Source organism: Bombus vosnesenskii, unplaced genomic scaffold (assembly GCF_011952255.1).
Source record: "Bombus vosnesenskii isolate JDL3184/JDL3185 unplaced genomic scaffold, Bvos_JDL3184-5_v1.1 scf7180000013272, whole genome shotgun sequence".
Taxonomy (NCBI): Eukaryota; Metazoa; Arthropoda; class Insecta; order Hymenoptera; family Apidae; genus Bombus; species Bombus vosnesenskii.
Window position 1 is genome coordinate 6,203,338 of NW_022882930.1, and position 21,971 is coordinate 6,225,308.

Consider the following 21,971-nt stretch of genomic DNA (forward strand, 5'->3'; position numbering starts at 1 on the left):
CTGATGTTGAATAATAGGACCAGGATTATTTTAATCTCCGAATGCCAATGTTAGTTACTTGACAAACGATCGTAGTTTGCATTAAAATTCTTAATTTGAAGTAGCGTAACAAACTAAAGTTTAAAGCTTTATTTTTGTTGGAGAATATTACAAAAGTGTTGCTCGATGAAATGTTAAGTGTTGGTTAAGAAATATTCCAAAATTTATTCGCACCTTTTTAACATTAACTTTATACCTTCGATGTTATAACTTCTTCTCTCTAACATTTTTCGGACAAAGAACAGCAAGTACATCCTATACGTACATTACAAACTCTTTATCTCAACGATACAATAAGATTACCCTTTGGTCAGAGATTCCTAACAAACTGCTCTATCCATTAAAAAGAAATCACAAGAGAATAGGTTAAACTGTGACATGAAAGAAACTTGTAGAATCCAATAACATAAATCACAAGCACCGTTAATATTCGCCCAATAAAATACGTTTGAAAAAACTCGTAAAGGCAACTTAAAAGCGTCCTTGAATGGAAGATGACGATGTCAAAGCTCAAACAACGAGAGGACAAAGGAAATTTCTTCATCGTGGCTCTTCGTATCCCTTACTATTTAGCAGTTCACGCAACCTCTTCAAACATCCCGTATACGTACAAAACGAACATTCTTCACGACATCGTACACTAATCGTTTTCAATGTCATTCATCGGAGTGGAAGGGAAATTTCGATCGTCGAAAGGCTGGCATCCTTCCGTCCAACGAATTCACGAGGTCGTCGAGCGAGGACGAAGGGACAACGGGGCTTCGCTTTGTTTCCTGACCGACCCAGAAACCCGATTCATCCTTCCTCTCAGTTCCCTTTTCTCTCTCTCTCTCTCTCTCTCCTCTCTACCGATCTACTATCGTAGGTGCGCGCACGAGTCGTTTCGCGGAGGCCTCGTTAGTGAAAGTTACCCGCGTTAGTGGGGGAGAAAGTGAAAGCCGTTTCCGGGATAAGTAGTCGCGGTCGTCGTTGAAATTATATCAACGAGGCGGACTGATATTAATGGCTACCCGATTACACGCGATTCGCCGTCATCTGTATCGCGTATTTACGACGAACTGATAATAACGCGGCCATTAATGTACCATACCATCGCATCGTATCGCTATTTAACGATGTTGTTACGACCGAATAAAGTAAAATGATATTACATAGCGCGGTGTGTATTTACATAGAGTAATTGACGGAAGTGCTGGAATATTTATAGAAACCTTTTACGAATATGTTACGGGTGTTGTACGAAACATTTTAAGCACGAAGGGAATTTCCTTTTTCTTTCTTTTTTTCTATTGGTTAAAAAGAAGATCAACCTGCAGAAAATGTACGTAGAAATTACAATACATTTATCGCAGACATATATTTAATAAAAGAATAGAATACGTATAGAACGTTCGAAGATGGTATCCCACTGGGGGTAACCATCAACATGTTATAATACTATATCACTAAGCTATAATATTTTACCAAATGTCCTACTGGACAAATTGTAAAATGCAAATAAATAAATAAAAAAATAAAAATAAAAAAAAACGTATAGAACGAATAAATGTTAAATATGGCCCCACCGAATACTGACATTTATTATGTATTTAAGTAATCGATTATCGAAATACTTTTGTCATCTATGCGAAATATATACTTGCACTGAATATGGTAGCTTGTAATTCTTATATGTATATTTCCAGGCCTGTTTGAAACTCTACCGACATAGTCATAACAGTCGAGTATCATTATAATGCTAATGAAACTTCAAGATGTTTTATATAACACATTGAACATATGCATCATACATATATAGAAGTTTTTTATCGTACGTGTTTAAATCTTTCATGAGCCAGAATAGTGATATTTAGAACTATGTTTTGAAGCGCTGACTATTGCTATAATAATATCTCTCTGAATATGGATAGAAATATTACTATTAATATTGCTATTTATATGATCGACACGTGGAATCGCAATTGCTGATTGTCAATTTAATGAACGACATACCTAATTAACCGAAGATAAATTATCGCCTAAAGTGATACGTTCGCGCGAAAACTACGATTACAATCATTAATACCTGTCTGCCCTTTCGACGTCTAATGCCTTTTTCTCTCGTGTGATTACGTACATTCATTTCAACGATGCAACAGTCATTAAACAAGTTTACAGCCTGTACTGTCACACTTTCTATCGTAATTGCTTCATCGAGTATCAGAAAGATTTATTGTCCCGCGATGCATATATATTGTTTTCGAAATGGAACAAATCATGATAATCGAATCTCATTACAATGCTAATGAAATCTCAAAATGTCTCGTATAACATTGATAATATATTTATAAAAGATATTTAAAAGTGGACGCATACTTGCGCGAGCCTGTGCATATATTATATTATTATTATGTTAGTATTATATTAATCAATTAAGATCGTAGCGTGAGAATGGCATTAGGCGCGTTAATCAAAATTTTCCAAATATCAGAACCGTTGAACTTCATCGTAACTCTTTCATGGTCAGCTATGCCTTTTAAATTAATTCGGATAGTACAGAGAAACACGAGCTGACATTAATCAACATTTTTTAAATATCAACGCCACCGAATGTTCTCACAAATATCCCACGATAAATATTTCCGAGATTACCTCGACCCGTACATGGAAAGAAAGAGTACGACGAAAGTAGGAATAAACATTAACTTTATCCTGTTAATAACGTTAGAATTATGTAATTAATAGATAAATAAGTTATAGAGTTAGAATGTTATTCTGTTTTCTTTGATAATCAATTCATACTCGCTAAATTTCCTAAATAATTTGGAAAAATTAAATAATCAAATAATCTAAATGATTGAAAGAATTCGAGGCTCGAATTTGGGCCGATGTTTCAGAACAGAAATTGCCTCGATGTTTTTAATAAATCACTTCATGACCGAATGTTATTAGATTACAATGCACGAAATGAAATTACAGGATTCTCTTATCTACCAAATATCTAGCGAAATATTAAGATATAATTCCTATTAAATGTAACACACCAAAAAAAAAAAAAAAGAATTAAAAAAACTCAAATAGTAGCAACTGTGTAAATCAGGGCCGTGAAAGCTTAAAATCGTCGAATGCAAACAGACCAAAAAGGGAAGTAACGCGATGGAAGAGTGACCGGTTGCGAAATCTGGCAAACGAAACACGGCGTGTAAAAGTAAGAAGGAAAAAGGCGTTCCGTTTTTTCCTTTCTGTATCGATTCTCCCCTTTCACGAAACGCGAACACACGAAGAGAGCGCGGCGTGGTCCTCGATCTCGAAAAGGGAAAAGGAACTCGGAAAGTGGAACACGGCCAATGGCCCGATGACCTCCTGACACACATTTCACCGCTCAACGAAAGTGAAAAGAATCGACCGTTTTACGACCCGTTGGTCGGATTTATGGCTGCGAGTACCTGACGAACTGTATTTCTTTCAATTACGTCGATGCCTTCCTCCGGCCAGCATAAAACGGCCAATTTTTCTGCCCGCGGCAAACACACCTTCGAAATACGACTATTACATGAGCAAATCATAGACCCTTCGAATTTCGTTTCACTTCTTCGCTGGTGATGATCAATATATTTTCACGTTGGCATTTATAACCCCCTCGTGGGTGATATACGTTATTGGATATGTATAGCGATTCATAAATCTGTTTAAACGAGGCTAATGCGTTCATTCAGACAGACGCGGTACAGCTGTCGCGAAAATTTGTATATATGGCAATTATATGACTGGAGTAAGTGACATGTGTGTTACATTATGTGTACGAATATGTTCGGGTAGATGAAAATGAATTATATTTATATTCGTAGATGTTTAAATTGTATTTAAGCTGTGTTGCAGGTTGTTCACTCCTCGATACCGTTGAATTATAAACGATTTCCCACGATGTATATTAGCTCTAGACTAGATCGCTTCATTTTTTAACATTTCATTGTATTGATAAAGTGAGATGCTTGATAAAGTTCGTGTTTTCCTAAGTAACTCTTATAATCCTGGTAAATAACATATTGAGACTTTTGATCGTTTAAAGATATTTTGATCCTATCGTAGAAAGTTGATAATGATAAAACTAAATGTAAAGACAATTATCTTAAAAAGGTATATAGATCCTATATAGATCCTATGTTACGCTCTATACGCTCTATAAATGTAATAAGATGCTTGTGGTAGTATAAAAATATCACAGAATCCCTCTTCGAATTTACACGCAATGACTTTCACGAATGATTCGAGCTATAATTTAAAGAATTCAGTGATAAGTGTTTATACAATAGATCTTATAAGAATACCTTTTTTTTATTTACAATCATTGAGAATTATAAGTAAATTATTCTGGCGTGGTACTATAACGTGAATAATAAATGTTTATCGTATGTTTGATTCTAGCTGAATCTAATGTATCTTATAAGAATACGAACGAACTTTGACTTGTACAATACTTTGAATTATCGTAGTACCAAAAAGGGAACATCCTTAGGGGCTAACAATGTAATAAAGAGTTGTGGCATTTGTAAATGCATGCCGATACAGTTATGTCAATAGAACAAAAGAAATGATAGAACGAAAGCAAGAGAACGGTTCTGAAGATTTTGGATCGTTTGTATCGTACAAAAGTTCCCTAAGAATACGAGTCGGAATGTAAATCGTTCACAGCGTGCATCGATCCGAGATTTAGGCATGAAACCGCAAAGCTTTATCGAGCGTTCCATGCGGTGAAAACTCGGTTTCGAGGAGTTGCCCTTGGTACCTTATAACTTTCGTAAACATCTGTAGAAAGTCTCGCTTTCTCTAAGATAAAGATGATCCTTGACGAATCAACGAGATTGCCTTGGTTCGCCTTCGCCTCGACCAAGCATGCACAAATAGTAAAGCAATCGTTATAAAGCTGGTTGAAGGTAAACGAAGAAAACGAAATAAGAAAATCTTCTTATGCCGACCTTTAGAGGCAATTACTTGGTTTTTCAGAGTTCCTTGCAAAAACGAAGAAGCAATTCGTACTTCTAATCCACCTCTTTTCTAAATGGCACATTTTATCTTAGCTAAATTACGATTTAATCCTGATACATTTCTTTTACCCATTTCTACATTTTTTTTCTATTTCCTATTGAAAGTATAAAACTGCTTTACATTCTTATCGTTTGAGTATTTCAAAATTTATGTAAAATATTTAAACGCTAGTACTGTGATCACGTGTATGTATATCTATTACTTCTATACTTTTAGTTATCAAAAATCAAAGTTATTGAATTTCCCTCTAAACGTACCCCAAACCATCATAGTCGCCATCATCGTATTACAACTTCAGACTGACTTATATACTTGTTGAATAAGGGTTGAATGCTTTATATGACGATCGAGCGGAATCGCAGAACAAACTGGAAGAACAATTTTAGAATTGATGACAGTCCTTGGTCAACAAAGAACAGCCACGGTATTGGGCTTGGATTACCCTAGCCCTGCTTATCGTCCCGATATCCTTGGCTCCGTTTTTAGCCTGAAATCGCGGGCATAGGTGCACTTTGGCCTCTGTTTTACACACACGTGCTCACATGTTAAAGCCAGTATATCAACCACTTGAGTAAACGAGCACGTAACTTCGTTGCTCTAACAATAACCGCAGTGGCGCGCACACGGAAATCGAACCTGCTTTGGTAGCTGGAATGGCACAACACGCTTCTTCGCCCACTCTACGCATCACGATCCTATTTTAAACAGCGCGAGAATGATGAATTTGCCATAAGCAAAATTACGCCAACAACACGTCGCATTATCTTCATTATATTTTTAATGGATATTCTTTGTAAATTATATTCCTTTAATTTTGATACTTTGACGAATTCCCTGTTTTCCTTTCCATAAAATCTTCGAGTATACCGAATGGTACGAGAAGTGGTCAGATTTCAAAGCAACGATCGAATTTCTTGGAATCACTCTTAATAATAGACATCTTGAATAGCCTTATATACTTTTGATGTATTTAGACCGAATGGCGACTGTTCATTCAGAATGCCGACTATTTCCGAGGCAGAAGCTTGTATATGTCCTGACACAACACGGACACGAAATTTGCTCGTGACGTGGTGGTAGTCACGGTTATTAATAACAACTAAATAACAGGTTGACCTTCGTCGATACGTCTCGATGTATTTTAACATCAGAACGGGAAACGCGTTCGTGAAACAGGCGCCATCGTGAACTCCAGGATTCGCGTACCATTGAACGTGGTCCAAAATCCTTCGTTACCAGCGAACGATCGCGTGTGTCTCATCAGTCACTTTGTCATTGTCATCGTTGCGAAGTGACGGCAGTAAAGCGATCGTGCGACACGAGCCTGAGGCCATCGAGTATTTTACGAGGCATTGTTCGACAGAAAGATCGCGCCAGTCGTATAACAGTGCACATTAGAGCTCCCAGACGGTTTAAGAGCACTTTAGGGCCATGGTTTTTATTCACAGGTAAATTCGAAGGCCTCCAGTGCTTTTTACGACGATCCTGTGTCCGTAAATCTCGTATACGATTTCAAAGGGCAGAATAAAAGAATCGCCGTTCTGAAGGATGTTGGAGAATATATCTGAAATGATATTAGACTGTAGAAATGACGACGATATGATTTCAAAGAGATATAGGGCTATTTTTGTATTTGCTTGTATAAGTTCGAATGTTTTCAAAATGTCGTAATGTAAGCTCTCCTGGATAATAGGATACACCAATTAATTATACAAGTTACAGATTGTAATTTGTCTCTTGTCAATCAATAATAAAATTGATGATTTTATTAACATTAGTTGTAGTAATACAACTAATATTACGTGCTGAGTGGTATCTTTGGTATCTGTTACGAGTGATATCGCTGATCGCTAATATCACTAACAATACTAATAAATTAGTAACTAGTTAAAAGTTTATAATTATAGTTACGTGTACGAGTGGCTTGAAATCTGTAAAATTTACTTGTGCAACTTTATTACGTTGATCCTATCTTGTCAACAAAATCCATTAGTATCTATAACTTGTAATACTTCACTAAATACTAATTCGATTGTGTGCAAGAGCATCTGATCACCTTTTTTTTAAATGATTTAGAGAGTCTAAGGAATGAATCGAACGATCCCGAAACTTTGTAATACATTCGATGTAACAAAGAGACGGTTCAAGGTTTCCCTTTGGCGTGTCTAAAGAAAAAATGTGTATTTTTGCGACGATGTGTTTCTTTGCGAAAACAGACGAAAAGAATACGGAGCAACAGAGGTCGCAAATCATGCCAACTTACTCTTCGACCCCTGAAGATCCATTACGGTATTTCAGGGCCGAATATTTAAGAGTATTCAAAGCGTAAGGCGCAACGGTCCACAAGGAGCCGTAAATTTCGAACAGTCAAAAGAACAGGACGCGATGTTTCCCCAGTTTCAGGTGTAGTCGATTATGAGAGAAAAGTTCAGGTTGTAAATATTTGACAGAAGGTTCCCCGGTGCTTTACGATGTTTTGAAAAGCAGTATACTTCAACAAGGCGTTAATAACCAAACAATATTACAAATGATCTCCTAGTAATAGCCTGTTTAACGATCCTAACTAAATCGTAGTAGATTTTACAAACGTATCGTGTTACTTAAATCTCAACGAAGTCACGTCTATTAAAGAGACGTAAGTACATACGTTCAACGAAGACGCGGTCACCATATTATAATTACAAATGAAGAAACGAATTCTATTTTTATAAGACTTCAACTACTAATGTACTCCTCGACGATCTATTTTTTGTATTCGGTTTCGCAATTTGCCTCTTTATAGGCATCATGCGATGTATAAAGTGACAAAATTTTATAAGCGCCGGTTCTGTCGCGTGCTTCTCAATTTAAACAATCCTGAAAATCGATCGACAAGTAGTATCTACGAAATTCAAAAACAAATGATTTCCTTGCCATCACGAGCTAATAACAATAAACGATATACAATGGTTCATGATCGTTTTTAGATACTTATCATAGAAAATTTTAATGAACGTGTTATGTACGTTGCATGTAACTTTCTCATATTCAAACTACCTGATATATTCAGAAAACATTTCTATAGGTGTTCAAATACTTTAGTGACGCACTGTATAGCTTCTCTACGTGTTGCCTGGTTGTCTGCTTTATCTTTTACCATGTAGGTAGTTCCCAACGAAGGTCGAGTTCCACCATTCAACAACCGATCTTTCCGTCTTCTTCTACTTTCCGGATTCCTTCTCTCTATCCTGTTTCTCCCTCCTCTCTATTTGCAGTTCGCGGAGCATGCTTGGAACAACAATCGAATGCGGAAAAATTCTTGACAAGGACGCGGATGTCAAGGACACTTAACACACACATCGCTATATCACCTGACTTACACTTTACAATGGGCCATTACCGCAGGCTGATCATTAAAGATAGGCTTTTCAGTTGACGCCGGTCTACCTCTTACCAACGAGATCATTCTTAGTGTACAATTGAACTTTTCATATTCTTACGATCGCCGTCTAAAACGGGTGACCGCTATTATTCGTTATCTTTCCTTTGTTATCCGACCACACAAGCTTGTACACTCAAAATAGATTTTATGTTAATGTCGAAAACGGAATTTCCAGTAGTAATCAGAACAAAATCCACGAAAAGAGGAAAAACCAATGGGTTTAATGTGATCGCTGCGTTACTAGAATATTACTCCACTATCCTCGATACCCTGATTCTTTTTAATCACGCTGTTATTTAATGTTGAGATTCGTCAGATTCGTAATCGATACATTTATAATTGGTAATAATCATAAGCATGAAATCTGCAGTTGCGCAGTCCGTTTAAAAGGCAGACGTTAGTTTCTAAATGAGCCCAACGATTTATAAAATTAATTGTACATATAATCTTTTGATTAATTCATACATCGTAAAATACAATACATAATAAATATACGCTCATACTACTACATAGTACGTACATTAATGAAATGTTAAGTCAAACACGAATGTTAATGATGATCGCGAAGAGCAATTATTATACTTACCTGAATTTTGCAGGAAGCTCCATTTTTTCCGTCGTCGTGATCGTGATTTTCCATCGTGAATCCTCGCGTCTACGGTTCTGGCCTTGACGTGTCTCGATACGACGTACATGAGCTTACACTGACGTACACTATGTGCACACAGCTGCATACAGGTCACGAGGACGTGACGTCTAGTTGGAGCACGTACGCGCGTCAACAAAAATTAATCATAACGCAATGTAGAAACTGCTCCAAATTTCGGCTATCTCGATGAATCACCTGTAATTAAACATAGTTAAGTATATCAGAGAAAATCATACACTTTAGACATTTTATAACGAAAACACACAAATATTGATAAAAATATATAAATTAACGAGAAACTGACCGCTAAAAGAAATATTTATCGTCATCTTATATTATCGTACATTAATAAATTTTAATTATTTGTTTAGGAACGATATATTAAAATCGAATACGTGATTCATATTCATAGATATCGTTGTTTGTACTAATAACGATAGTCTTGTTACGAGATTAGAAAAATCTTTATTATCTCGTATGTATCTTAGAAACAAAATAGTCTAGAGATAAAGAACTTTTCCAGAAGATTTTGCTGTAAATTTTGTTGAAAGATTGGGCCATAATATGAATAAGTACATGTATGCAAGAAGAAGGTAATAAAGAGTGAAACTATAGCCGATGTAATTTGAGAGATTGTATCGCGGCGTTCAATCGTTCAGATTGCTCGAGAATTTTGTAGGCAAAGAAGGAAGTTTTAGCTTGCAATCTCGGAAATTACTTCAACTTTTGAAACATTGTTTTACCACTCTCCATTGATGCATATTCTCGAGGCCATTACTGATTCTTATTAGTATATTAGTATTACAACATATGTATTGATTGATATTATATCATTGTAATTGATGTATGTTATTGATAATGTAATAGGATTTAATCTCCTCTTTCTTGTAAAACAAAAGTGGAAAAACTTTTATTACAGAATTTAACTTCTTTGGATTTCTGAAATCTATGTTGATAGAAGTTATACTTTGTAACACAGAGAACCAAATTTTCTTGTAGTATCTAATTTCGTAAGACTTTTGAAACAATGTCAAAGCGTAATTCTTCAGTATCATGACAATTACAATCAACGACATAGGATATACAATCAACCACAATTACAATCATCCATCGTTCTACGTATTCCAATTGAGCGACAGAATAATTTATTCTTACGAAATGAAATTGTAGATTCCATGTGAACCCTGTTAATGACAAACCGGTTCGATATCGTGCCATGGCATCGCGAATGTACTCCCCAGCAACATAACGAAAATGTGCGTGTGATTCACGCGAATCATGAGTTCGTATGCGACGAGATGCATTAAATGGTAGAGCGTATCAAAAGAAACGTACACGTGCGAATAATCCACGTGTATGCAAGTATAAACACACAGACCCAGTCTTGGGATTTCGGGTCGATAGCCGTGACGTCAGTGAATCAAACGAAAGAGAGTAGGAGAGAGGAAAACGGCGCACGTTGATAGAGAGATAAGAGAGTGGAGAAAAATAGAAAAGTTGTTTATAGAAAACCAGAGAGAAGGAGAGAGAGAAAGAGAGATATAGCGAAAAAGAACAGGACAGGGTAGTTAAAGAGGAAAGAGAGAGAGAGAGAGAAACGAAGAGGCGAATGAAGTTCAAGGTTGACGCGCTTGAATGCACGTCCCACGCGGAAAATAGGAAAAGAGAGCGAATGTATTTTCCAACTTCGAGGAGAAACGTGAATCGGATGGTAGACAAGCGGTACGATTGTCGGTAGGGAAATCTGCGAACAAACTATGCCTCCTGTGAAACCAACCATGATTGATCAACCACTGTGGCTATTTTAATGGAAAGCCACTCGCGGAGCTTCCATTCACTTGTGGAATCGTAATCCGTTGAAAATGAAACATGTCGATTTTGTTAGATAGAAAACTCCTTGAAATCACTTTGGTAAAAATCGAGAAAAAACGAGTCGATAGGCAAATTCATGAAAGAAATGAAATTTCATTGAATTCCCATTAGCAATAAGGGAGCCATTATCAATGACATAAGATTGTATTATCATAATAGGATTATGAAGTTATGAATGTTACAACATTTCCTATGTAGCTACGGGAAATAACAAAAATTTTGTAATTGTAATTTTAATTCGACGTTCAGATGATTCCATAGAATCGTTAATTGTTATTACGTGTCAATGGTGACATCAGCAATAATGTCGCACTATATGAACATCTATAACGAAGCACGTGTTAGATGATAAAATTCGAGGAAGTTATAAACAAGAATATTTTCTCATTTGGTTCGCTTCTTTCCAGAAAATCGCGTGTTTGGTGGGTGTTTCATAATGAGACGTCCTAGTGACATTATTACGAGGCGATAATCCTCGTGACTAAGCGCAATAACAACGTGGATAACTTGCGGCGCATTGCAATCCTTTTGTATACATCACAGATGGATAGGTGCAAAATATATAAATTTTATATTACGGCATATAGTCATAAAAAAGATAGAAATTGATAAAACGGTCCAAATTCCAACTACAAAAATCAGAAGATCGAATGTCACAAGAAATTCGGATTTACACAATAAAAGACTCTATTTGTTTATAAGTAAAATTTAACTCAAATCTAAACAGCTAATGAATATACGTTCAATGCTTCTCATCGATCGTGATGATTAATAATAACAACGTATCACAATAGATGATTTTATTAATTTAGCAAGCTAAAAGACTGAAATTGTATCCATAATATACAGGGACTCTATTTGTTCAAGGTAATCGACATGAAACAGTCTACAGCTACTACGTATTATTCTTCTTTCACAGGTATGATGCAACTGCATGAATCGTAATCAACCGCGAGAGCGCGTTTAAAAAGCGGTGCCAGAATTTTAATCGGCTCGTAATTTCGCTGTTAATTTCGTAATCGGGAAGATATCTGAAATGCGCGCGATAAATTGACACAGACGTCCAAGAACATCGGATTACTTGCGAAAAACAACGCGAGCAAAAAACAAACAGGCCTTTAAAAAAAATGGACGAAATGAAGAAAAAAGAAGAGAGAAGCTATCTTTTAATAAGATATCTGAAAATAAAAAGAAGCAACGTCGAAGTTAAGAAGGTCGGGTCACAACGTACAAACGTTTCGTCGGATTACGAAAACAGTCCAGTTTTCCCCACGCGATTAAAGGTTTTCGCAGAACTAATAGCATCGACGGCGACACGATACACGATATCTTTCAAACATCCCGGAAGAACGAGGAAGCCGCAGACCCGCTCAGGAGTGTAATCCTGAAAGGGGAATTGGACTAGATCCTTGTTCCATTGGCCTAGCAAACTCCAACTGGATCTCGAGTTTGTTGTCTCGACTCTCCACTCTACTCAGACCGTAATCGTATTTGGGTTAGCATGCCCGGACGTGACCTGGACGTGGTAACCTTGAACTTGCCGCCCCCGGACGAGCCAACATCAACTCCCAAACCCTGTTCCATCACGAGAAAAGGATGGGTACCGGTAATACATTCCAAGAAGAGAAGAAAATAACCAGAAATCTAAGGACATGAAAGAGAATTTACTTTTAGTTCGCTCCACTAGGCCTTCTCTCGTCTTGCTTCTTATAGCTCGTAAAACTGAATCTTCAAAAGAGAACTTCCTGGTATGACTAAATATTCGTTTGCTTTAATATTTTGTATCCTGCAATATATATATATGAACTTCATCTTTAACTCTAAACACAAAGAAAATATTGATAGATTTCTGATTTTACTAACATATGTGGAAGAATATTTATCATTTAATAAGAACACGTTTGAAGTTACTCAAAGTTAAATTAAAAATTGATCATGATCTAATTGGCTGGTAATAGAGTAGAAATATCACCTACTGAAATTGTGTCAAGAATGTAAACTTCTTTTAGTACTGAAGAAGTTTATGTAGCATTTCTTGTTCTGAAGTTAGATGCAGAATTTATTTCACTAATTAGAGTTGTTCATACGCAACTTGTACTCTTGAACATAAAAATTCGCTTATTCTTGTTAATGTATAAGACAAATTAATTGTCTATTGAAGATAATGGGTCAAATAAAGCCACCTTTTATTAGGGAATCTTTCATCCTTAAACAATAATCCGTCCTCGACTCAACTTTCAACGAGCACAACGTGTAAGATCCCATTAATAACGCTAATCAACACTAATCGAGTTGGAACCTAGTGATTTGGTACAAAGAACTACTTAAGCGGCTAAAATGATTCGATATAAGAGCGCTACATTCTAAATTATTCGTTCTGGCTAAACATTTACAAAACTATTTTTCATATTCAACCAAATTTAGATGATTTACATAACCTATAAGCAAATTAAATATTGTATTCGTTCAATCATAATTGAACTCTTGTTTACCTTTAACGTACAAAGTTCTTCTTTTGAATGTTTTAATTCAAGGTAAAATCATTTGTATGCATGAAAATAACGTTCATCTCTACGTTGTATATTTTCATAGCGTATTAGGTGGATCTTCCTGAGATCAACTTTTCCCAAGCCTTGGGGCGAATAAGACAGTCATGGACGACCTCGGGCAAGTGTTGGCTCCCAGCTACGTATAACGGGTTGCCCGTGACCGGGGAGAACCTTGGCCATGGATGTACGCCGGGTGTAGTGACGCAGGCGTCGCGACGCGCGCGTTTATTTCTTTCATGATTGCTTTTTCCTACAATTTAAAAAAAATAGGCAATTCAAACTACTAAATTTTGCAAAGCAACGCATTTCCTTATAAATTTTTTGATCTCCTGATTTTTATAATTTCAATTTGGGAATTTTATTCTACTGAAATATCCTGCAAATAATGCATTTAGAAAATATATATTAAATATGCTTCTTTCGAAAAATATATTCCAATATATTTTCTATAAGATAAAAGAACTAGAGCAATACTCTGTTTCTTATCCATAAGAGATTTACGCAAGTTCACATTCGAGCACCATACACATTGCAGAATGTATTCTATAACGTAGATATAAGTAGGTTACATCAGAAAACAGATGGTAGCATGCTCAAGACTAATATTACCCAGAGGTGGAAATAGTTCCCACTTCACGAGAAAACTCGTAAAAGCTTGATATGTACTTTGTCACCCTACATTATAGGTAGAAACCTACCACAAACATTTAGATCCTTTTCCTTATGTTCTTTTCTATGACAAAAAGTTGATACAATATTTAGCTTTTCATATTCTGGGATCACCACAAGGAGTACTATTTAATTAAATATAAAAAAAGATGAATACAATAAAACATTAATTTATTCATTATTCATTTATGTCTGTGTCCTAATGAGCTGCTACATTTTTTGCGTTAATCAGTAATCAATAACTCTTAGCCATTCTAATTAGAACTTTCATCTCATGTCACAATGTAAAAAATGTTCTAGGCGTAATAGGCGTTAATAGTACAGCTTACCCTAGAAAAATCATCGGCGGCTTTGCATCAGTCTCAACCGGCTACATACAACTAGCGATGGGATCGAAATCCTCGTGATCTTGTACCAAATTCAAGTTCTGCAAAGTTAATTAAAGCAAGTACAATACAAATTTTAAAATAACTTTACTCAGCGTGCGCAAACTTAATATTAATTTTTTATATATTTGTTTTATTACGAATTCGATTTGTCATTAGAAATATATACATCTTATTAGGCTATCATACTATATATAAATGCATTAGTAATAATCAATCGATATCTGAATATTTTAATTAACAAATTCATTCATAACCTATATAACAACTTAATAGCGTCATTCGTAAAAAATCCCAAAATCATACAATATACATACATGTACAATACAGATTCATAATTTGTCCAATCATCGAATTCAAACGAATATTCTAAAAGTATTTAATAATATATATGTTAATTATATAGTCTGAAAATTGCATTTCGGTTCGTGTCCATCGCTACTTATAACGGTTTGCCCGTGACCAGCAAAGACCTTGGCAATGACTTGCGCGACACGCTGCGACGCACGACAAGCCGGCTGGCGGCGCGCATGCGCTGATTGCGCGCGCATCTCGCTCGATGCATATCCCGGAGGTCGCATATCCCGTGCACACCGACGACAGTAACCTTGACCTTATACCTCGGCCCGCTGGCCAACGAGGTCCATCCACTCTTGATCGGTTGAAGGTCACCAACACCGTGGCTAGGAAGTCGGGACGAGAAGAGGCAGGCAAGCTGATGGTAACGGCGGCGGAGAGTAAGAGAGGACCTAGCAAAATCCAGCCGCTCGATCTCCCTCGAGGACGCGTTAACGATTCTCAATTATGTACCACGCGTCAGCTCTTGTCTCACTGCATCTACCCTTACCATCGTAACTTTTCTCTTTTTTCCCCTATATCTCAGTCTTACTATGCATGTCTGCCCAATTCGTTCCGGTTCATGTACATATGCTCGCAATTTTTACTTTTACTATCAATCACCCCATTTTCATTTTCATTCAGCGTTTTACCCATTCGATTTTTGGTTTTATGGTCCAAAGTTACATGTGGAAATAACAAGAAAAGTTGCAACAGGAATTCCAATATATCATTTACCTTTTCAAAAGGACGAATATGTGGACGATATTACTGCAATATAAGAAGTTTTAAATTCCTGCCATTTGAAACCACAATCAAGTGATCTGATTGTATTTTATAGTAACAGATTTATACTATAAATAGCTAAGGCAGCAACAGCGTAGGTTGATTTTTAATATTTCTTTATACTTAGCTAGATAATCTTTGCATTGAAATATTAGGCAATTTTAGGTTTTAAGACTTAAGACGATGGTAGTAAAAAGTAAAAACTTTTATATTAACCAAAATAATCATAACGATCTATCAGCTTTAATGTGGGCATAATCTGCAGAATATTTACTTTATTTTCAAAATTAGAATAGGTAAACAAATAAAACTTAATCATTAATCGAGCTTCTCTAATTAAATGCCAAAATAAATAAGAACAGAGCAATAAACTGAATGAGATTCTTATCTGATACATTTAGTGAATTCACTTCTTGTGTGAATTGACAATATAGTCGATGAAAGAGAAAATGAAGTGTTCGATGTGTTCATAAAGAGATTACAAAGTCTTAAGGCTTATATCTAATGTTACACACAGTGAAAATGAAATGCTTGTCTCGCAAACGATCCTCATACAGATTAGAGACGGTGGAAAGTCGAGGTCGCCCTTGACGTAAGCGCCAACCGCGTAAAGATACATATACACACCGACAATCTTTCATAAAAGAGCCTAAGCCAGGAAACTTGACCTGACCGAGTAACATACGTCAATTGGTCATTGTTTATACTACTAAAAAAAGAATAAATACCAGTACCAAAAACAATATCTTATCAACACTTGATATTTCTAAAAATTGAACACGTTCCTTGTCATAATTATCATGATACATTATTCGCCGATAGTGTTGTTGAAAAACACGTTTCACCAAATGTTTCTCATTCGTTACACTATAGCCTATTTTTCAATTGTAGGTATTTCTGGTACAATTTCTAGTCATAATTTTAACTCGAATTGAAAGCCATCGGTTTAGTTCAAGGTTTCGAAATTTACTAAGTTCAACTTATACATTCAATGTTATCAGATGATTCAATTAAAAAAGTCGATAACCTAACCGTAATTAGAATATTGTTTCATAATATATGTACGTGAACAATTCTTCTTATACATAAATGAATTTTTACTTAACCTCTATTAACATGGAAATGCAACGAAGAGTTACAACAATTTAGCAATTGGAATAAGACTTTTGATAATATACATTTGATAATATACGAAGTAAAACGTATATATATATTCCACGATAATGACATACTTACTGATGACTTAAAAATCGAAAGTTAGAAACAGCTCTTCTTCTAAAAGTCATCAACGTTGGCGCCAGTACATCTTTAAGATTTACGAACATCGTTACAGTGCCTACAAGTGTTTGGCGCCGAATGCAAACTTGGCTCGCGCTAGGCAAATTAGAACAAGTGGATATTACCACGCCCGAGATATATCGGTGCGTCTTTTAAAATTAAACTGATTACGATTTTCTAAAATTATCTTCGAGGAAGTAACGAATATAAGCTATCACAATTGCAATTCATATTAAACGTACCTCTGCTCTAATATCGTAGATCATAAACGTGTTTTAATAAAAACCCCATATCACAATTTCTTCGAAAAAGAAAATACATTCCCATGATAAACGTTTTAATATAAATGATTAACCTTTATAAGTACATAATATTTAATGGTTTTTCTATCTCTTAAAATATTCGTAGAAATGAAAATCGGATTTTGTTACCAATGATATTTTGAAATGCTTTAAAGATTATATCTTTCAACAGGTGTAATAAGATCATATATGGAAAACCTTTTACAGAAACTTAGAAACATGTAATTACAATCTATTTACTTCCAATGTATTCGCTATGTACCAAAGATACTGCATTTCATCGTATTATGAAATTTATGTGTTACTAAGCTCGGCCTTGACATCGACCGTTGCAACGGGTCGCCTCTGCGTAGTTACATCATCGTTAATATTTCCTCAATTTTCTGGCAATTAACACAAATTCTTAAGTAATAAAAACACTTTCTAACAATATCAACAACATAGAAAATAGGGAAAAAATAGAGAACAATCGTAGTAGTAAATCACACTGCATGTGTACATGTATGTATATTTCTAGAAACTAACACCAATGATGAAGCCGGAAGGCGATGATGCGATTTTTGGCAGCGAGCCAAAAAAAGTCTCATCGACGCCACTTTCATTGCAACAACGTCGACGTAAAACGATCTTTCTAAATGCCATCGGCCTTGTCCTTGACATCGACCGCAGCGTCCCGACGCTACGCAGCCACGATTGCATCAGAATGTTCGATGCACGGAATACACCCAGGAAGGGTGCCGTTAGCAGTGGAAGTATAGAGAAGGGGAAATGTAATACCATGTTGATCATAGTGGGAGGCTTTACGCAGCTGGACAGGTGAGTAGTGAAATTTATCTATATCATTTAGCCTCGCGCTGCATCACTTTATGAATCATATCAAGCATCATTTTACCTTCATCTCAGAAAAAACGTCTGCATTTATATTATCTTCTTTTTCTTTTATTCTTTTGGAAAGAATTCTTAATGTATTTCCTAAATATTGATAAATTTATTTATAAAATTTTTTCGCATTTTACGAACCTTAATTATTTACTTAACTTTGCAGGTGTGTCAATAAATGTAAATATACAATATATGTACAAAAATGGTTGTGTAAACTATATACACAATATGTATTTATGTACAAAATGCATTATTTACACTGTTACAAAAATATTGCAAAGTAATATCTGTTTTTCGGTGTTTTGTCATACTGTTGTTAAAAGTTTAGGATTATAAAGAAGTAGAGATTACAAATTTATACAATCATTTTGTATTCTACATAAAATAAATTATTTTGTCTTTTTTCTCTTCTGAGCTTTAAACTTCCCTCGAAGTGGTTTACCACCACTATTCTTCTTTCCGCGTCCCTTAGTTTTTTCTTTTGCTTTCGCCGCACGTAAATCTTTCTTCATTCTCGGATCAACCAATTTATAACGTCCTTTAACACCTGGTGGTCTTGCCGCTTTCTTCTGTGCCATATGTTTTTTCATCACTACGTAAGTAACATTCTTCTTCGGCTCTTTATGGGCTTTCTTATATAATCTACAAAAAGAATCATAACCATATATAATACAGAAATACAAACTGAATTAGTATTATCATCAAAAACTTGCACTTACGCTTGAACTTGTTTCGCTTTCTCTCTATCGCTAATGTCAGTGTTATCCATTATTGTTTCCACTTTTTTCTTTGCTTTTTCTAATTTACGTAACGCTCTTCGCTTCTTTCTTGACTTTGCTTCTATTACTTTTTTGATTGGTCTAACATTTAAGTCCTCAACACGTTTTTTATATTCATCAACAAGTTCCTTAGGTACCGGCATCACATTCTTCATGTGTTTTTCTTCATCTTGTACAAACCAATCTGGTAATTTTTCATCATTAAATGCATATCTATTCCAGGCTGAATCTACTAAATCCCTTCGAGTTTTTTTACTTTGAATTAATAGTGATCCTAATGCTAAATCTTCTTCTGATAAACGTTTCCTTTTCTTTGATTTTGTACCTATATATTATACATATAATTACATTATGTTCTATATTTACTACATAAAGCTATTCTATATTCATGTAATATACTTACTAGTCGCCTGAGGATTATCTTTGCCGCTAATTTTATCTTTTTTAGATTTTGTAGTTGAAACCATTTTGTCAACATCATAATCAGAGTCTGTATCATCACTATTATAGTCGTTATTGTCCTCGTCATCTCCTTGTTTCTTTTTTTGTATATTCTTAGATTTTTTTACTTTACTTTCTTTATCACTATCTATGGAACCGTCTTGTCCTATTATACGACCCCCTTTCTTTTTATATTCCTCGACCATTTTATCCAATTCAAAATCTTCATCCTTTTCAACTTCTAAGTTTTTAAATATATCCTTCTCAAACCATAATTCTGCTTTGTGAATTCTTTTAGTTTTCTTGTCTCTATGATCTAAATCAGTTAATAAAGGATTCTCTGGATCTTCATCAATATTTTTTCTCTTTTTAGAAACTTTCTTTGTATCGTCGTCGTCAGATTCATTTAAACCTAAAATTCATTTGTGTAAAAATATTACAAGCTTTTATAAATATAAAAAGAAATTATAACAATAAATACAACAATAAATACCTAAGCCTGACTTATTGCTGTCTGAATCATCATCTGAAGCATCGCTTGAATCCTCTGGTTCACTATCTTCTGTTTTATAGTATAAATTTGAGCTATCTAAATGTCCTTCATCCTTATTATATCTAACCTTTTTTGGTTTTCTTTGTTCTGCATCTGAATCTACATCACTTTGTGCTACTAGATCAGGATCTTGATCTATTATATTTGCTAACTGTTGATGTGTTTTAATGTCTTTTAAACTAAACATATCATCTCCTTCTAATACAGGACCTTCATTTCCTTTATGAATCATTTTTAGTTTCAATCGTTCATTTAATTTTTGCCTTTCTTTGTTAGCTTTCTTCTTTTTCCGTTTAAGCTCTCTAGCTTCTTCTTCTCTAAGTTCTTCTATTTGTTTTCTAATTTGTTCATCTTCCAAATCTTCCAGTTCTTCTTGACTCATAGATGGTGCTTTTGTTGCCTCATCAGGCAAATTTTGTACATTTTCATCTGGTTCTTTTTCTTTTAAAGATTCCTTTACTGCCTTCCACCAATTAATTAAACTTCGTAAATCCTTTTTTCCTAATACTTTAATATCCTTACAACATTCTTTAATTTCTTTGGTGGTCTTCTCATGATTTGCTATTGTTTCATCATCAAAAACAATTTCAGAAGCATTCTGCAATGCTTCCACAGCATTTTCATGTGCTATAAAATCTTTAACAGATAGCTTATGATATAAAGTATAATCATTTTCTGGGTAACCCTCCACTTTATCTTTCTTTTTCGCAGGATTATATACATTTAATTTATTTGTGGGCTCAATTTCTAATTCTGAGAAAACATATTTTGGATCTAAAAATTTAGGATCTAATTTATCTGGTGCAATATAATACTGACAAACAACAAAAATTTCAGCAGATTCTGCACGTGATGCTTGTGGTTTAGTTGCATGTACCTAATTTAAAACACAGAAATTCAATATTAATATATTGAAAATTATATTTCTATGATAAAAATGTTATATATACCTTCCTGAATAATTGCTTTAACACCCAAACTAGTGCATTATAATCTTTTGAACGAAAAACTTTAGTTATAAACCAACCACCAGGTCGTAAGAAATATGTTGCCATTTTAAGAGCAGCTAGAGTTAAGACAATTTGTTGATATGCATCATGGAGCCAGTTTTTACCAACATTTGGTGCTCCATCATGAAGTACAACGTCAGCTTTCCAAGTTTTCAATTCACGTGATATTGATACACGGCATTTGTCTGTTGTTATATCTTCAACTAAACTAATACATCCTGGAATGGGCTTTATGGGAAACAAGTCTACACCTATTATTACAGAAGATACTGGCATATTTTGTCGAGCGATTTGCATCCACCCTCCAGGAGCTGCACACAAATCTATGCATACTCGGGATTTTTGTAAAAATTCAAATTTTCGATTCATCTGAATTAATTTAAAAGCAGCACGTGACCTATAACCTATAAAATATAACCTATTAAAAGAGCTACTTGTAAATAATATATAATGAAATAAAACTTTAAAAGTAAATCACATGCAACATTAAATATTTCACATTAAATCATTTATTGGATAAGGAAACAGTTTAATTTTTTAAACCTTTATTTCATTTATAAAAGAATATTTTTAAATTCTTACCAGTTTCTTTTGCTAATTGGTAAAATTTATCCTTCCTCTGCTTTCCAATTTTTCTTCTTTTACCACCCATTTTGAATTGCAATAAACTGTACTTTTTATTGGAAAATTATTTTAATTGAAAGCTCGTAACTTATTTACGTACAAACGGATTGAAATGGACATGTAATGCAACACGTCGTTCTACAGCGCTACATGCCACCACAAACGAAAAATCTAGGAGTAGGGATACACAAAAAGAAATAAATCTCTATAGTCTGTTCAACAAGATGAGGACGGAAATGACGCGATTTAGGTATAGTCGTTGTCACACAATAAACGTAAACGAAGATTGTAATACGTTTATGTTTATTGCCCACCTCGTTAGATAGACTATAGAAAATAGTATATTTTCAAGAAAAACACCAAGTTGTTT

General features: G+C 34.9%; 3 protein-coding genes across 7 annotated transcripts in view; 1 reads left to right on the forward strand and 2 right to left on the reverse strand.

Moving 5' to 3' along the window:
- LOC117231422 overlaps window positions 1-15,221 on the reverse strand; it is a 237,850-nt gene extending 222,629 nt beyond the window's left edge. For 2 of the 4 annotated variants that reach the window (XR_004492957.1, XR_004492956.1), the window contains exons 1-4: window positions 14,928-15,221; window positions 14,554-14,651; window positions 13,499-13,805; window positions 9,072-9,329 (exon numbers count right to left, since the gene is read on the reverse strand). The gene's annotated coding sequence lies outside the window, so the exon portion shown is untranslated. Of the gene's footprint in view, window positions 1-9,067; window positions 9,330-12,127; window positions 12,651-13,498; window positions 13,806-14,553; window positions 14,652-14,927 lie in introns of those variants that run through there. The other 2 variants (XR_004492958.1, XR_004492959.1) reach the window with 2 other exon arrangements.
- Window positions 15,222-15,287: 66 nt separating this feature from the next.
- Window positions 15,288-18,478, forward strand: LOC117231423. 2 transcript variants are annotated; one of them, XM_033489858.1, is made up of 3 exons: window positions 15,288-15,331; window positions 17,830-18,128; window positions 18,358-18,478. In XM_033489858.1, exons 1-3 carry the CDS (start codon window positions 15,329-15,331, stop codon window positions 18,476-18,478), a joined length of 423 nt encoding a protein of 140 aa, XP_033345749.1. In that variant the 5' UTR covers window positions 15,288-15,328. The 2 variants fall into 2 exon arrangements, with proteins under 2 accessions (XP_033345749.1, XP_033345750.1); XM_033489859.1 differs by lacking the exon at window positions 15,288-15,331 and adding an exon at window positions 16,725-17,153.
- LOC117231420 (pre-rRNA 2'-O-ribose RNA methyltransferase FTSJ3) lies at window positions 18,390-21,770 on the reverse strand. The gene is made up of 6 exons (XM_033489854.1): window positions 21,560-21,770; window positions 20,918-21,381; window positions 19,908-20,844; window positions 19,377-19,826; window positions 18,914-19,298; window positions 18,390-18,836 (listed from the first exon to the last, which is right to left on the reverse strand). Exons 1-6 carry the CDS (start codon window positions 21,627-21,629, stop codon window positions 18,584-18,586), a joined length of 2,559 nt encoding a protein of 852 aa, XP_033345745.1. The 5' UTR covers window positions 21,630-21,770; the 3' UTR covers window positions 18,390-18,583.
- Between the last annotated feature and the right edge of the window lie 201 nt (window positions 21,771-21,971).

Excerpts from the sequence above, each read along its gene's own strand:
- LOC117231423 (XM_033489858.1), top strand. Across the intron at positions 18,129-18,357 it reads GGCTTTACGCAGCTGGACAG|GTGTGTCAATAAATGTAAAT; the intron begins GTGAGTAGTGAA and ends TTAACTTTGCAG.
- LOC117231420 (XM_033489854.1), bottom strand. The coding sequence starts at position 21,629 with ATGGGTGGTAAAAGAAGAAAAATTGGAAAGCAGAGGAAGGATAAATTT. Across the intron at positions 21,382-21,559 it reads CCAATTAGCAAAAGAAACTG|GTTATAGGTCACGTGCTGCT; the intron begins GTAAGAATTTAA and ends TATATTTTATAG. Across the intron at positions 19,827-19,907 it reads CAGCAATAAGTCAGGCTTAG|GTTTAAATGAATCTGACGAC; the intron begins GTATTTATTGTT and ends AATGAATTTTAG.